General features: G+C 32.7%; 2 protein-coding genes across 3 annotated transcripts; both read left to right on the forward strand.

Moving 5' to 3' along the window:
- The first annotated feature begins 841 nt into the window (after window positions 1-841).
- On the forward strand, window positions 842-17,849 carry LOC131950125 (uncharacterized). 2 transcript variants are annotated; one of them, XM_059312165.1, is made up of 10 exons: window positions 842-905; window positions 1,207-1,286; window positions 2,063-2,181; window positions 2,347-2,542; window positions 2,775-2,896; window positions 3,080-3,275; window positions 5,481-5,599; window positions 9,600-9,810; window positions 10,445-10,566; window positions 17,782-17,849. In XM_059312165.1, the coding sequence occupies exons 2-9, from the start codon at window positions 1,223-1,225 to the stop codon at window positions 10,543-10,545; spliced, it is 1,128 nt and encodes a 375-aa protein (XP_059168148.1). In that variant the 5' UTR covers window positions 842-905; window positions 1,207-1,222; the 3' UTR covers window positions 10,546-10,566; window positions 17,782-17,849. The 2 variants fall into 2 exon arrangements, with proteins under 2 accessions (XP_059168148.1, XP_059168147.1); XM_059312164.1 differs by lacking the exon at window positions 17,782-17,849 and adding an exon at window positions 10,725-11,171.
- On the forward strand, window positions 12,890-15,591 carry LOC131950148 (uncharacterized). Its single transcript, XM_059312196.1, has 6 exons — window positions 12,890-12,953; window positions 13,723-13,841; window positions 14,009-14,204; window positions 14,449-14,570; window positions 14,756-14,951; window positions 15,563-15,591. The coding sequence occupies exons 1-6, from the start codon at window positions 12,890-12,892 to the stop codon at window positions 15,589-15,591; spliced, it is 726 nt and encodes a 241-aa protein (XP_059168179.1).
- Window positions 17,850-18,209: the final 360 nt, after the last annotated feature.

Consider the following 18,209-nt stretch of genomic DNA (forward strand, 5'->3'; position numbering starts at 1 on the left):
TTGTCGGCCTACATTGTGTGTTTTTTCTTATTTCTTCAGAGTGCTACTTTCAATATATTTTACATCATAGCGAAGTAATAACATACAGCTAGTATATGTATATATATATATATATATATATATATATATATATATATATATATATATATATATATATATATATATATATATATATATATATATATATATATATATATATATATATATATATATAATACACGTATATAGAACATGTATCTATATATAATACACGTATATAGAACGTGTTAAAAATTCGGCGCCTTTTTTGCTCTTTTCGCTCCCCCTACAACGAAAACCTGGATACGCCTCTGATGACAGGCTAACTTTACCCAAACATAACACATTTAAAGGGTGATATTAATAATGAAAAAGGGTCAATTAATCATGTAAAGGGTGATATTATATAAGGTAAAGAATGTTGAAGCTAGAACTATGTAAACATAGGTTAAATAAAACATGCAATTAAGTATTAAATTGAATTTTATCTCTAGCAAGTATATGTTTTAATATGGAGCTTAGTTGGATGGTAGAGTACATGACTGTCGAATTGAAAGTCGTGAAATCAGACGCCGAAATTTAGTGAACATGCAGGCTATTAATTTAATTAAAAAAAACATTTTATATAATTAAACATTAAAACATAGAAAAACAAAATTAGTCTGTTGCCTAGCAAAACAAAGTTACTAATATCCAACCCAGTGTGTCAACTATCGATTTAAACCTTGGACTAGATTTTATGTCTGAAACATTACACAATGTTGTTTTATGACGTAAGAGCTTATCTCATAATGTTTAACGATAAAAGATATCAGGGCCTACAAAATGTCTCAGTAGTTTTTTAGCATTTCACTATATCTGGATCTGGTTAGAAGTAAATCTAGTTCGTGAGTTCAGAGTTCTACTATGTTTTATCTAATTTTGATTATACAGGCTTAACTGTAGATTAAATCTAATTCTTTTATTTCATTCTTAATAAATATTAAAATTTAGACTAATCAACATCCATGATCTGTTTCAAAATTAAAAGTTCTGTATTCTTAATTATTAATAATAATTATACTCTATTTTATCTAATATTAATTTTATAAGCTTAGTGGTAGCTTAACTGTTATACTTTTGTAAAAAAATTAATAAATATTTAAACACAGACTAATCTATACTCTTAATCTGTTTTAAAATTTCAAGATTTACAAGTTCAACAATGCCAATACTAAACACATTTACAATATTTTTGACATGTATGTGCCTGTTTCCTAACTTGGTAGGTGAGTAATTCCCCAGACTACGACCGTCAAGAGATATAGATCTACATCTATCTAGATCTAGATTCTACTAAGGGATCATCCATAAATGACGTCACGCTTTTTTTGACGATTTTTACCTCCCCCCTCCCGTCCGTAACACATCGTCACAAAAAACCAGACACCCTCCCCCATAAAATAACGTCACAACTCTGTCTACAACCCCACTTAAAATTGCAGTTGAATGTTTCTTAAAACATCGATATTTTTACAAATTTCTTGTTTGAACTCTGTCAAAATAAAGTATTTCAATCAATTCCTATTAAACAGTTTAATATAACGCGAAATAACGCTTAAAAATCGTTTTCTAACATTGCTTTTTTATAATGCAAAAGTGTTATCTAAACACCACCTCCCCCTCCCCCTCATCACACACCGTCGCAAAATTACGGACCCTCTCCTTCCACTACGAGTGTGACATCATTTTAGGACGACCCCTAAAGATTTAAAGATGACAATAATTTTTCATTATAATTACGTGGCTCGCATTCGTGTAATATTTTTAAATGTATAATTATATTTTATACTCTACGTGTTAAATAAAAAAGGGGGTATTCCATAAAAACTATCACACTCAAAAGGTTGATTGTAGGACTTAAGCGATGAGAGCAGAGGCGTTGGCCTAGTAGTGTTTAGAAAGTGTGGCAACACTCTTTGGCACTTAAGAATACCCTTTTATTTAACCTTCACTCAATCTACAACTTAAAGGAAAATAAATATTTAACATACTTAACTTTCAGCTGTAGTGATGCGTATCGACTGCACATATGACTTCCACAGAATAACCTACATAAAATGTTTATCAGTGGCTTACGACAAAGTGGCGGATTGCAAATTTTATATTGACACTAAACATTCTGTAAGTTGTGTGGATGAGTTTTTAAACATATTTTTTAACATTTATAAATAACATTGTTGGTAATTAAACTTGGTAATGCCATCGCCTACGTTTTACATGTAATCTGGAAAGATTGCCGAACTGATCTATTTATATAAACAGTCATTGATTTCTAATATCTTATAGAACCACACTGTTATTAAGAATGCTACTGAAATCCACTCGACACTTGGGAATGGATTATACCACAACAACTGTAGCCTTCAAATTCCACTTTTGACACTAGGCCCTGGTTTTCACGACATTTCAGCCATAATGACCCTGGGTACCGAAGATGGAGGAAAAATGAACATGAGTAGTTCAGTTTCGATAAATATAACTTGTGAGTGGACACATACAATAAGAGAAAGACCTTACACAATATGTTTGCTTCATTCTTGTTTTTTAGAAAAAAAACTCAAATATAACTATCAGAAAAAATAAAAATAATTTTTCTTCTAAGTCAGCATCAAACATCTCCACATTTTCTTATCATATAAGAATACCCTTTTGTTTAAACTTCACTCAATCTTCAGTTTAAATGAAAACGAATATTTAACATACTTAACTTTTAGCTGCATGGGGCTATCTCGACTGCGCATATTACATTTACAACAGAAAAGCCTTCATAAATTGTTCATCAGTGGCTGACGACAAAGTAGAGGATTGCAAATTTTATATTGAAACTAGATTTTCTGTAAGTTGTGTGGATGAGTTTTTAGAAATATTTTTAAACGTTTATAAAAAAAATGTGTTGGTATTTAAACTTTGTATTGCCATCGCCTACGTTTTATGTTATCTGGAAAGTGCTATTAACTTATTTTAGAATACCGAACTGATCTATTTATCTAAACAGTCATCAATTTATAATATCTTATAGAACCTTACTGCTATTGAGAATGCTACTGAAATCCTCTCGACACCTGTGAATGGATATTTCCAGAACAACTGTAGCCTTCAAATTCCACTTTTGAAACTGGGCCCTGGTGACCACACGATTTCAGCCGTAATGACCCTGGGTACAGAAGATGGAGGAAAAATGAACATCAGTGATTTTGTTGAGATAGATATAGCATGTGAGTGGATACATACAATAAGAGTAAGATATTAAACATTGGGTTTGCTTCATTGTTGTTTTTAGCAAAAAACTCAAATATAATTACCAGAAAAATAAAAACATTGCTAACTAAAGCAAAGATTTAATTCGGCCTCAAACATCTCCGCATTTTTTTATCAAATATGTCTATATTTTAACCCTTTATCTACTGACGGTACTTATAAGTACCACTTTAATTAAGTGCCTGTAAAAATTTTAATTTAATACGAATTTTAAAAATTATTGATGTAATTAATAGTATTATCTCCCCTGAGTCGTCGGTAGTTGGATGGATCGATGATTTTTGAAAAATTTTGGCGTGGCGCCAATTTCAATGTCTTGCTGTATCGGTAATTCACAATTGTTTTGCAAAGTTCTAACACACGTTCCTGATTACCCTTTGTTTTACCTTATTTTTGAAGTTTTCATCCCCAAATATTTTTTATTGGCATCTCCAATAGTCAAGCAAACGCGTTTAACTTCTAGTTATACAATTTTACTCAAAATGTCTATGTATTATATCGATGTTTACAAGTGGACTTATAAGTACCTTCAGGGCACACGGTCATTTTTTTAAAGATTTTTAGGAAATGGCAGATTTTCGATGTGGAGTGACATAAATATTATTTTGATAATTAATTATCAAATTGTACTCAAAAAATGATATTGACACATTTATAAGAAGGTTATCATATGGTTAACCTAAGAAATATTATAATTACATGTTGATTTCTAGTAGTAAAAGAATAACAAGAATGAAGGTAGCAGTTGCAGGCTCGTTTACTAGGTTTAGCATACTTCATTTGTATACCAAAGCCTAGTTCTAGAAGTAAGATTTAATTTGTTAGTTATATTTACTGCAATAAACTGTCTTCCCTACAATAACTAGTATTTACGTAATGTATATCTGTAGACTAGTAATAGTCCATACTTCTGCATATAGCATAGATCTATATGGTAAATTTTAATCCGTAAACAGGAAACAGTAGGCCACTTCGGCTATCCTAAACACATTGAGCTCACTTCTATTTATGAACTTTACACTAAAGTTTAGACTTGTCATAACATTATAGTAGGCTACAATTATACTAGTATTGCTAGTAGTTGTGTAGGGTACTGAATGACTAGGCTTTTGTTTGTTTATGCGGCTCATTGTAAGTAATAGCTATTGGAAGCTTCCATCAAAAACATGTTCAGTCCGGCAACCGTTGCTACACCAGAAAGACCTCAGACAACAATGAGGGAGCATGAAATGTCGGCAACTTTTGCTGTGTTTGAGGCCTAAGATGTGTTCCGACAGAAAATCCAATAAAAATCGTACTCAAAATATACTTTTGTGCTGTATTTATGTGTAAAAATTACAAAAAAATGACTGTTATAATGATTGCCATGTTACTAGTTAATAAATTGTATCGTTTGTTCCTGTTTTGTAAAAAAAAAATGTTTTTGGAAAAAATGTCCTACATTCCTGACGGTACTTATAAGTAACAATATCTGTTTGGCCATTAAAAATTTATGAAACGAAATTTCCTTCGACATAAGCTTTAAATGTGCCAAAAGCAATTGGATAACACATTGTTTAAGAAAAAAATTCATTCAGAAACTAATTCCGTAAATAAAGGGATTTCGGCTTTTGACAACTGTGGCAACATTCTCTACTGTTATTTCTGTTTGGATCTCAGACATAAATTGTATTCGGAAATGTTTCCCTTTATCAAATATTTACTCTTGTTTTTTCAATCTCTTCATGTAGTGAACTATTTTTTGTACAAAAAATATAAGTATCACAATTTATAAACTGAAACTCAACCTGTAAGGAATGCTTAAATAGCTGAACTCAGTTTTAACAGAGACTAATTCGAGATAGTTAAATTCACAGTCCGTAGTTTAAAGTTAACTTTTTGGACATAATGGTGTATTATATACGCTGTTTGCAGGCAACATATTTTCTTTTTAGCTTTTACGAAATACAATTTCTACATTAAACGCATTTTTTAAATTTATTGTGCATGCTTTTATTACTATAAATAACCTGCTGAATATGGGTCAAATTTCTAGTTTGTTTTAATATTGAATAAAACTGTGGGTACTTAGTGAATAATGGGCTCTAGGGTGTTATTCTGTGATTTTGTTTTTTTTATTACTAATTCATCCATTAAAAAATGCATGATATTTTTTTGTCCAGCTTCACTAGAAGAAGTTCATTGTAAAGCTATAACTCATGATGGAAGATTCGAGACAGTTACATGCTGCGCTAGATTGGTGTATTTGAATTTCAGCTGTGATTTTACTCTCTTAATGAAGGTATGTCATTTTCTTCTTTTACCTATCGTTTAAACCTGAAGGCTCATAGGGGCCAAAGGCGTTACGTTGGGGGAGATACGGTGGTGCGGAGCGCACCGGATTACACCTATGAAGAGGGTGACACCAAGGTAAATAATATCAAAGTATATACAAATGATCATTTCAGTTAAGTAAATAATTAATTAGAGTAAAATAGAATTTTAGAGTAAAGTTGAAAAATCACGACACAGGTAGCGGGGATGACATCATAACGTAAACCTGCTAATAATATAAAAATGATGTTATTAATAACTGACTATAGATAAACATCGCTAGTATTTTCTGAGCACAGTTTAAAGCTATTAACATAGGAGGGGGGGGGGGATGCAGGGAAGTTTCATCAACTAACAGTTGCAAAATTTACCTGAAGAAAAAGATTTTGTTGTCAATTGTTAATATGTTAATGAAGTCTGGGATGAGGGGGGGGGGATGACAACACATTTTATAATTTACTACAAAAACGATGATTTTTGCAATTGAATTAATAACTGTTAGAGTTAGAACTAAATACTTTTTTCTGGGTGGAGAAATATAATGTTTACAAAACTGTCGACAACAAGTTAGGAAGGGGGTCGACATCAAATATAACATCCACCAAAGTTGGTTGGGGTGAAACCACATATGATATTTACAAATCTGCATATCATTTGATCAAGCAAACTATTATATTACAGCCTACAAGTGTGTAAGTGTGTGTATTTACATGTGTGTAAATGTGTAAGTGTGTGACACCAATAGTTGCACACTTTAAAATCGATGTTCTTATTTTTCCTTTCTTTTTTACGATTTGTTATCCATGATTTATGACTTGTTTTGTTTTCTATTAAAAGTTGTGAGATACTTGACTAAAATCAATGTTTATATTTTTCATGGATATGCGTCTTTGTCATAAATATTTTTCAATATGTAATAAGTTAAATGAAAACATTTTGTTTTTTAAATACTATTTAAAAGTGTGTGTTACAAACATACACCTCTTTTGAAAAGTATTAATCCATTGTAAATAAATTATAATTAAACTTAAGAAACGAAATTGAATAATGGACACCATAAGCAATAAAATGCGAGCAACAGATTAATAGAACTGGTTGGCTTGTGATATTGAAAAAGTTGCCAAACATTATAAAACATATAATTCACGCCTGAAGTAAGATTGATGTTTAAATTTTGAATATATTTTAAATTTTGTATATATATATTCTATGGATTATGTTAAATTATTATAATTTGATTCCAAATATAGTATATCCATTAAAGGAAAGAACTTCTAGCAGATTAATTAATTTTTAAAAAAAAGTAATTAGTTGCTACGCTACTCATTTTCTTATACATTAAAATTTGAAGGACGCACGCAGTTAAATGAAAAGTGCGCAGCTTAAACAAATTAAATACATCTAGAAACAAGGTAATTAAAAAGTCTAGTGACAATTTTAGCTCAATTTCCTTATGTTATCTAAAATAGCTCTGTCGTAGCGTAAAACAAGAGCAGGGTTAGTAAAACCATTGGTTAGTTATTAAAACGTTTTTTTATTAAAACAATTTTCAGTATTTTACATGTTTTATTTACTATAGAGTTACATGACTAAAAACCATTGCGCGCCTAGCTACCGAACGTGATGGCGCAGCCATTGAACGTGATGGCGCAGCTATTGAACGTGATGACGCGTGTGGTGTGGTTGGATAAATATGCCTACTAATTCGGTCCAAATTTTAATTAATTCAAAAAAATTGTTGTGACCGAACGAAAGGATATTTTTGAAAACTTTCTTCGGCAATATTGTTCTAAATTATGGCAGGAATCGATTGGTAAATGTTTCAAGTCGCTAAGTGGTCTGGTTGCCGAGTTATGGGCCAAAAACTCTTAGGAGCCCTCCCCCCCCCCCCCCCCCCCCGATTACACTACCGCATAAGCGCAGCCCACGACCCCTTGCTCCTTAAAACTAACAGGAGCCATCGTGGCAAATAGCATCCTGGTAACAATGTTAACACGTAAAAAATTTTTTTTGACTTGTATTAAACATCAGTGTTACTGATGCAATATGTTAGCGTCACTCATGGTCTATTATTAGATGCTCGATGTCAATTTTTGATTGGATGGTCTAAAAATAGATGCTAATTGCATCATTCGCTAAGTGACGAAACTGTTTGGATTTTTTTACGGACAAAAAGAAACATCCCAGTTAATAATCTAACCTTGGTTAATTTTTTTCATTATTAAAATAAAACGTATTACATGGCACCAGAGGCCCATGAGAGCCATTTGGGATGAAACTGAAATTTTTGTTTGCAGCCAAATCGCACGCCTGATTCAATTTAGTGAGCGTTTGTAATGCCCCATCCTATCCAATGTCTATCACACTGTTTAAACTGAACGTAGTCGCCATAGCGCTCACCGGAAAGACCAGGGCGCTAAATCATATCCTGCAGGGGGGCCGCCCATGCAAAATTAAATCCCCCCTTCCCCACTACCCACCCACCCCTATTCCCCACTCCCACCACAGAAACCTCGGGAGTATTCATCAACTCCCTAAAGTTTTACGGCACCTGGATAAACTGTGTCGAACCGCAATCGTCTTTTATTTTTATATACCGTATATAGAGAAAAATCCCACCATTCCGTGGCGCCGCAGTTGCGAAATTAAAATAAAAAAAGATTTTTTTACAGAAACTTTCCTGGAGTGTTCTAATCAACTCCCCAACGTTTGACGGCGATCGGAATAATGTCGTGAAACCGCAATCGACGTTTATTTTTATTTACCTTATATAGTGAAAATTGCACCCTCCTGTGGCGCAGCCCATGCGATAATAAAAAATGATTTTTTACAGAACCCTTCCCTGGAGTGTTCTAATCAAGTCCCTGAAGTTTGATGGCTATCGGATGAACGTTGTGAGATCGCAATCGACTTTTATTTTTATATACCATATATAGAGAAAAAACAAATCGAGCCCTCTGCAAATTTGAAAATGTTTTAGAGCAAAAGCCTTCCCATGAATATTCTCAACATCTTCCCAAAGTTTCATGGTGATCGTGAGAACGGTGTCACGGCAATTTACTTTTATTATTTCTGTGTACCGTATATCGAGAAAAATCGCACACTCCCGTGGCGCCGCCCTTGCGAAATTAAAAATGATTTTTTTTACAGAACCCTTCCACAGAGTGTCCTAATCAACTCCCTCAAAGTCTCATGGCTATGGGATAAACGGAGTCAAACCAAAATCAACTTTTATTGTTATATATAGTATATAGAGAAAAAACAAATTGTGCCCTGCCGGGGCGTCACGCCTGCGAATTTGAATTTTGTTTTCTGCAGAAACCTCCCCAGAAATATTCACAACAACTGTCCAAAGTTTCATGGTGATGAGATGTATAGTAATGCATAAAAGACACACATACACACACAGACAGACATACATTGCTATATATATATATATATATATATATATATATATATATATATATATATATATAATATTTAATATATAATATTTTTATATATATAATATTTTTTTCTTTCGCTGGGTGGGGAGTGGGGGAAACCATGACGCACCAGTTAACACCCGGCCTTGCTACGCCACTGATTGGGGCACAAATGTTGACCTTTTCATAATGCTTTGTCAAGCTTCCACATCATCTGCAGATTTTAATAAGTCTACTACTAAAGAATGCAGCTCATTCCTTCATTTCTTCAATGCCTTTTTAGTTCAAGATTTTTAAAAATATTGTTCTGTAAAGTTACTCTTCCAAATCTAACGGGCCACAGGGAAGATGAATTAGAGTGTATCTGTTTCTATAACCTTGGTATGTGAAGGGATAGTGTGGTAGGTCTCCTTAATTAACTTTCCTAACTTGAGTCAAGTACCCATCAGAAGTAGGTGGACTCATGGACGTTCAAATATGTTTTATTATTTTTTTTTCCTTTAGCTATTATTAAATATTAAAGTCAACCACAACATTCTTTAGGATGCACCGAAATACCCCGTAGGAAATGTGTCCTACGTCAATTACGCAGACGCATTCGACAGTTGGATATGCAGTGAGAAGTGTACATATACTGTTCCATTTGAAATCGTTCAGGCAGAATTTCACTCCTACCTTTTTAACATGTCGCTCATGAATGGCTCTGACATTATTGAGGTTAAAAGAAGCGCATCTGACGCTGTTAAATATTATGGTAAGTATTTAGTTATTTTAAGTACTCTGACATATATCCATTTGTTTTAGATATCAAAGTATTCCACACTGTTACATTATTTTAGTGCATTTGGAAAATAGTCAGTTTATAATTGGCATTGGAAGCCATTGTGCAGTAGAGTCAATAGAAAGGCATATAGCACGATCAATGGCCGAAGTGAGTTCAACATTCACAGACAATTGGTCAGGAAATAGCGTTAGAATTTTAAATGTAGCCATTTTAGTAATTTTCAAAAGCTTCACCTTAATGAATCCAACTTCTCTAAACAAAACTTGTGGAAATTATAACAGAAAGAGGGCATTTGTTTTTGCGGGGGGGGGGGGGCTGCGGTTGCTGATATCCCCACATATATATTAACTAGTGCACTTTGAAAATTAACCATGTGTAGGCTCTCAATATTTATTAAAACAAAATTGTGTATGATTTCCTCTAGTAGATTCCACCAGGGGCGGAACTACAGTGCCGCCAGACCCCGCGATTGGGGGGGGGGGGCACTCCATTTAGGGGCCACAGCAGACCATAATTAACTTTTTTTTATATTAAAAAAAAATGTTTTTGCAACTATTTACTTGATGGTTGTTGTTTTTTTTTGCGGGGTGGCCCTTTTTTCTAGTTCCGCCAAAGTACACCAACAATGTCTGCAAGCTGATGTCTTCTTATGGTGTCTTGTACCTGGCAATGGTCATGTGGGCTCTGCTGTGGAAGTTGGCTTGAAATTGACTTTCATCTAATTTGGTAAAAAAATTATTTAAAATTTTATAAAAGCCATAATTTCTTGCTAATTTAATCAGTCTTTACTTATTATAGAAAACATAACGTGTTTTTAAACCAACTCGCTCTAGATGATTAATGTCCAAGACATTTTATCACAACAAATTCATCTATTTTCACAGCACTTTCAACTTCTGGATTTTTTTCTCTGTCGATGTAGTTGTCAAGCAAGATATGAAACAAGCCACAGTGATTATTCCTCATGTTGTTTTTTTGTTTGGTATTTTGAAAAAAAATATGTAACCTACAATTATGTACTTCATACAATTAATGACATATATTTTTAAGCTAGCAGATAACTTTTTTACGAACCAATCTTTAGTTATCATTTTCTTACAACAATTTTTGAAAAGGCTAAGTCTACAAACAATTTCAATTTCAACAAAATTATTTGAAAGCTCTGTGTAATACTGAATTTAATGTGGTTGAATTAACTAAAAGACTTTTGTGTTTTATAAAAACATTTTTATAGAAAGTAGTTTTTTTATACAGAATTATATCTTTGAAATTATTACACATAATTCAAAATAAATAGCTAGTTCTTGAACAAACACACAATTCATTATACATTGCTTGTTGTCAACATTTATTGTTTATTTGTATTTATGCATGAAATAAAAGTTTTTTTTATAAAGTACATTGATTCTTTTACCAAAACGTTTTCTGTGGTTTTATGTTGTACGTTTAATATAATTTGAATTTACTTTATTGTATTTTATTTTCAAAATGTATTAAATCCTTATACTATTCACACATTTGACTGTGGCATTTATATTATTATTTTTAAAAATTTTATCGACAAGTTTCTCACCAGAAAACGATTTTTTTGGTACATTCAACTAAATGAAACATTGATAAACATTTTGGGGTCATCCATTTATGATGTCCAAACGGGGGGGGGGGGGGGGGGAATAAATTGACTTTTGTGGACGCGTGTAGACTAGGGAAAGGGGGGGGGTCAGTTGACTGTGGACGTCCACATTAAATATTTTAATGCAAAGATTTACTTGAGACAAATCTAAATGTCTATAACAATAACATTATAAAAGTGTATTGGTTTCATTATGAATAGTGTAAACCATGATTGTTCTTCAGGAAAACACCAAAAAGATTTTATACACCAGTGTACAGTTGGAGAGAAAACACTAACCCAGAATATAGATGACTTAAAAACTCTTATCGTAGCGTATGTTACAGGAAGGATGACAGGCTATCCTAACCTAAACATACTACATTAGAAAGGTTATATTAATAATGTAAAAGGGTCAATTAATCATGTAAAAGGTGATATTATATAAGGTAAAGAATGTTGAAGCTAGAACTATAGGTAAACATAGTTTAAATAAAACATACAATTAAGTATTAAATTGTATTTTATCTCTAGCAAGTATATGTTTTTATATGGAGCTTAGTTGGATGGTAGAGTACATGACTGTCGAATTGAAAGTCTTGAAATCAGACGCCGAAATTTAGTGAACATACAGACTATTAATTTAATAGAAAAACATTTTATATAATTAAACATTAAAACATAGAAAAACAAAATTAGTCTGTTGCCTTGCAAAACAAAGTTACTAATAGCACACCCAGTGTGTCAACTAGCGATTTAAACCTTGGGCTAGATTTTATGCAGAGGCGTAGAGAAAGAGGGGGGGGGGGGGGGTGCGAATAGCACCGGGTGACAACATTTAGGGCGGTGACACCAAGGTAAAAATAGCAAATATGTAGAGAAAAATTTGAGGGGGGGTGCATCTGGGGAGGGGACGACACCATTAAGTGCCTCGCCAGGTGACACCCGACCTCGCTATGCCACTGATTTTATGTCTGAAACATTACACAATGTTGTTTCATGACGTAAGAGCTTATCTCATAATTTTTAACGATAAAAGATATCAGGGCCTACAAAATGTGTCAGTTTTTTTTTAAGCATTTCACTACACCTGGATCTGGTAAGAAGTACATCTAGTTCGTGAGTTCAGAGTTCTACTATGTTTTATCTAATTTTAATGTTAAAGGCTTAGCTGTAGATTAGATCTAATTCTTTTATTTCATTCTTAATAGATATTAAAATTTAGACTAATCAACACCCATGATCTTTTTTAAAATTAAAAGTTCTGTATTCTTAATTATTAAAACTAATTATACTCTGTTTTATCTAATATTAATTTTATAGGCTTAGGTGTAGCTTAATTGTTACACTTTTGTAAACAATGTAATAAATATTTAAATACAGACTAATCTATACTCTTAATCTGTTTTAAAATTTCAAGGTTTTACAAGTTCAACAATGTCAATACTAAACACATTTACAATATTTTTGACATGTATGTGCCTGTTTCCTAATTTGGCAGGTGAGTAATTCCCCAGACTACGACCGTCAAGAGATATAGATCTACATCTATCTAGATCTAGATTCTACTAAGGGATCATCCATAAATGACGTCACGCTTTTTTGACGATTTTTACCTCCCCCTCCCCCCAGTCACACATCGTCACAAAAAGCCAGACCCCCATAAAATGACGTCAAACCTCTGTCTACAAGCCCCCTCAAATATGCAGTTTAATTTTTCTTAAAACGACGATATTTTTACCAATTTCTTGTTTGAACTCTGTCAAAATAGAGTATTTTAATATATTCCGATTAAACAGTTTACTAAAACGCGAAATAACGTCTAAAAATTCGTTTTCTAACATTGTTTTTTTATAATGCAAAAGTGTTATCTGAACATCCCCCACCCTTCCCCTCATCACACACCGTTGCAAAATTACAGACCCTCCCCCTACGAGTGTGACATCATTTATGGACGACCCCTAAGTTGTTATTTAAAGATGACAATAATTTTTCTTTATGATTACATGGCTCGAATTCGTTTAATATTGTTAAATGTATAATTATATTTTATACTCTTACGTGTTAGATAAATAAAAAAGGGGTCTTACATATAAACTTTCACACTCAAAGGTTGATCGTAAGACTTAAGTGATGAGAGCAGAGGCGTTGGCCCAGTAGTGTTTAGAAAGTGTGGCAACACTCTTCGGCACTTAAGAATCCCTTTTATTTAACCTACACTCAATCTACAGTTTAAATGAAAACAAATATTTAACAAACTTAACTTTCAGCTGTAGTGATGCGTCTCGACTGCACATATGACTTCAATAGCATAACCATCATAAAATGTTCATCAGTGGCTGACTACAAAGTGGAGGATTGCAAATTTTATATTGACACTAAATTTTCTGTAAGTTGTGTGGATGAGTTTTTAAACATATTGTTTTTAACATTTATAAATAACATTGTTGGTAATTAAACTTGGTATTGCCATCGCCTACGTTTTACATGTAATCTGGAAAGATTGCCGAACTGATCTATTTATCTAAACAGTCATTGATTTATAATATCTTATAGAATCACACTGTTATTAAGAATGCTACTGAAATCCACTCGACACGTGAGAATGGATTATACCAGAACAACTGTAATCTTCAAATTCCACTTTTGACACTAGGCCCTGGTTTTCACGACATTTCAGCCATAATGATCCTGGGTACCGAAGATGGAGGAAAAATGAACATGAGTAGTTCAGTTTCGATAAATATAACATGTGAGTGGACACATACAATAAGAGAAAGACCTTACACAATATGTTTGCTTTATTGTTGTTTTTTAGAAAAAAAAAAAAAACTCAAATATAACTATTAGAAAAAATAAAACTAATTTTTCTTCTAAGTCAGTATCAAACATCTCCACATTTTCTTATCATATAAGAATACCCTTTTGTTTAAACTTCACTCAATCTTCAGTTTAAATGAAAACGAATATTTATATTTAAAATACTTAACTTTTAGCTGCATGGGGCTATCTCGACTGCAAATATTACATTTACAACAGAATAGCCTTCATAAATTGTTCATCAGTAGCTGACGACAAAGTGGAGGATTGCAAATTTTATATTGAAACTAGATTTTCTGTAAGTTGTGTGGATGAGTTTTTAGAAATATTTTTTAACGTTTATAAATAAAATGTGTTGGTATTTAAACTTTGTATTGCCATCGCCTACGTTTTATATGTTATCTGGAAAGTGCTATTAACTTATTTTAGAATGCCAAACTGATCTATTTATCTAAACAGTAATCAATTTATAATATCTTATAGAACCTTACAGTTAGCGAGAATGCTACTGAAATCCTCTCGACACCTGTAAATGGATATTTCCAGAACAACTGTAGTCTCCAAATTCCACTTTTGAAACTAGGCCCTGGTGATCACTTGATTTCAGCCAGAATGACCCTGGGTACAGAAGATGGAGGAAAAATTAACATCAGTGGTCTAGCCTCGATAGATATAAAATGTGAGTGGACACATACAATAAGAGAAAGACCTTACACATTGGGTTTGCTTCATTGTTGTTTTTAGCAAAAAACTCAAATATAATTACCAGAAAAATAAAAACATTGCTAACTAAAGCAACGATTTAATTCGGCCTCAAACATCTCCGCATTTTTTTTATCATATAGGTCTTTATTTTAAATTTCAGCTTTTGATAACTGTAGTAACATTCTCTACTGTTATTTCTGTTTAAATCTCAGATAATGAATTGTATTCGGAAACGTTTCCCTCTATGAAATATTTACTCCATGAAATTTGTTTTTTTCAATCTCTTCATGTAGAGAACTATTTTTGTGCAAAAATAATAAGTATCACTATTTATAAACTGTAACCCACCCTGTAAGGATTGCTTAATCAGCAGAACACAGTTTTAATGGCAACTATTTTAAGATTCACATTGGGACATAATGGTGTATTATATACTCTTTTTTCAGGCAACATATTTTCTTTTTATCTTTTACTAAATACAATTTTTACATTAAACCCAATGTTAAAATTAATTGTACATGCTTCGATTATTATAAATAATCTACTGAATATGGTTGTTTATTTTAATATTGAATCAATCTGTAGGTACTTACTTTGGGAATAATGGGCTCTAGCATGATATTCTGTTTTTTTTTTAAATTTTGTTACCAATTCAATCATTACAAAATGCATGATAATTTTGTTTTGTTTTGCGTCCAGCTTCACTAGAAGAAGTTCATTGTCATTATATAACTCATGATGAACAATTCGAGACAGTTACATGCTGCGCTGCATTGATGTATTTGAATTTCAGCTGTGATTTTACTCTCTTATTTAGGGTATGTCATTTTCTTCTTTTACATATCGCGTAAACCTGAAGGGTCATTGGGGGCCAAAGGCGTTACGTTGGGGGAGATGCGGTGGTGCGGAATGCACAGGGTTACACCTTTGAGGGTGGAGGTGGAGGTTTCTGCAAAAGAGGGAGGGGAGCGATTTTTTTTCTCTATATACGTATATATGAGACATGAATCTATGCCATAAAACTGGAGTATTCTCAACAACTTCACAAAATTTCATGGCATAAATAACTAACAAATAAACAAACAAACAAACAAACATATGTATATATATATATATATATATATATATATATATATATATATATATATATATATATATATATATATATATATATATATATATATATATATATATATATGTGTGTGTGTGTGTGTGTGTGTATATTTTTTTTCTCGTGGGCGAGTAGGGGGACATTATTAAATGCCGCACCAGGTAACACCCGACCTTGCTACGCCACTGATTGGGGCACAAATGTTTACCTTTTCATAATGCTTTAGCAAGTTTCCCCATCATCTGCTTATTTTAAAATAAGTCGACTACTAAAGAATGCAGCTCATTCCTTCATTTCTTCAAAGCCTTTTTAGTTCATGCTTTTAAAAATATTGTTCTGTAAAGTTACTCTTCCAAATCTAACGGGCCACAGGGAAGATGAATTAGAGTGCATCTGTTTCTATAACCTTGGTATGTGAAGGGATAGTGTGGTCAGCACAATGCTCAGTCTCCTTAACTTTCCTAACTTGAGTCAAGTACCCATCAGAGGTATGTGGACTCATTGACGTACAAATATGTTGTTTTTTTCTTTAGATATTATTAAATATTAAAGTCAACCGCAAAATTCTTTAGGATGGACCGAAATTTGCCGCAGGAAATATTTCCTACATCAATTACGCGGACGCATTCGGCAGTTGGACATGCAAGGAGAAGTGTACATATACTGTTCCATTTGAAATCGTAAAGGCAGAACTACACGCCTACCGTTTTAACATGTCGCTCATGAACGGCTCTGAAATTATTGAGGTTAAAAGCAGCGTATCTCAAGGTGTTGGATATTATGGTAAGTATTTAGTTATTTTAAGTACTCTGACATAATATATCCATTTGTTTTAGATATCAAAGTATTCCACACTGTTACATTATTTTAGTGCATTTGGATACACACAATGTGGTGATGCAACTTTAGAAAATAGATCAATGAAAATTGTCAGTTTAGAATTGGCATTAGAAGTCATTTTGCAGTAGGAGCCAATAGAAATGCATATAGCACGATCAATGGCCGAAGTGAGTTCAACATTCACAGGCAGATTGGTCAGGAGATAGCATTAAACTTTTAAACGTAGACTAAATATTTTTTGCGGGGGGGGGGGGGGGGGAAGGGAGTGCGGTTGTGGATATCACCTTATATATTTGCTAGTGCGCTCTAATTAGAAATAAACACTCTGTAGGCTCTCAATATTTATTAAAACAAAATTGTGTATGAATTCATCTAGTAGTTTCTACCAGGGGCGGAACTACAGTGCCGCCAGACCCCGCAATTGGGACGGGGGGGGGGGGGGAAGGGCAGTCCATTTAGCGGCCCCAGTAGACCATAATCAACTTTTTTTATATTTAAAAAAATATAAGTTCTTTCAATTTTACTTGATGGTTGTTTGTTTTTTTGCGGGGTGGCCCTTTTTCTAGTTCCGCCGAAGCCGAAGTCCACCAACAATGTCTGCAAGCTGATGTCTTCTTATGGTGTCTTGTACCTGGCAATGGTCATGTGGGCTCTGCTGTGGAAGTTGGATTGAAATTGACTTTTATCTATTTTGGTAAAAAAAATATTTAAATTTTTTATAAAAGCCATAATTTCTTGCTAATTTAATCAGTCTTTACTTATTATAGAAAACATAACGTGTTTTTAAACCAATTCGCTCTAGATGACTAATGTCCAAGACATTTTATCACAATAAATTCATCTATTTTCACAGCACTTTCAACTTCTGGATTTTTTTCTCTCTTTAGAAGATGTAATTGTCAAGAAAGATATGAAGCAAGCCACAGTGATTATTCCTCATCTTGTTTTTTTGTTTGGTATTTTGAAAAAAAAATGTAACCTACAAATATGTACTTCATACAATTAATGACATATATTTTTAAGCTAGCAGATAACTACTTTACAAATAAATCTTAAGTTATCATTTTCTTACAACAATTTTTGAAAGGCTAAATCTATAAACAATTTCAATTTCAACAAAATTATTTGAAAGCTCTGTGTAATACTGAATTTAATGTGGTTGAATTAACTAAAAGACTTTTGTGTTTTATAAAAACATTTTTTATACAAAGTAGTTTTTTTTATACAGAATTATATCTTTGAAATTATTACACATAATTGCAAAATCAATAGTTTGTTCTT

Source organism: Physella acuta, unplaced genomic scaffold, assembly GCF_028476545.2.
Source record: "Physella acuta isolate Inbredline_101_S28 unplaced genomic scaffold, ASM2847654v3 ptg000738l, whole genome shotgun sequence".
In the NCBI taxonomy this organism is placed as follows: domain Eukaryota; kingdom Metazoa; phylum Mollusca; class Gastropoda; family Physidae; genus Physella; species Physella acuta.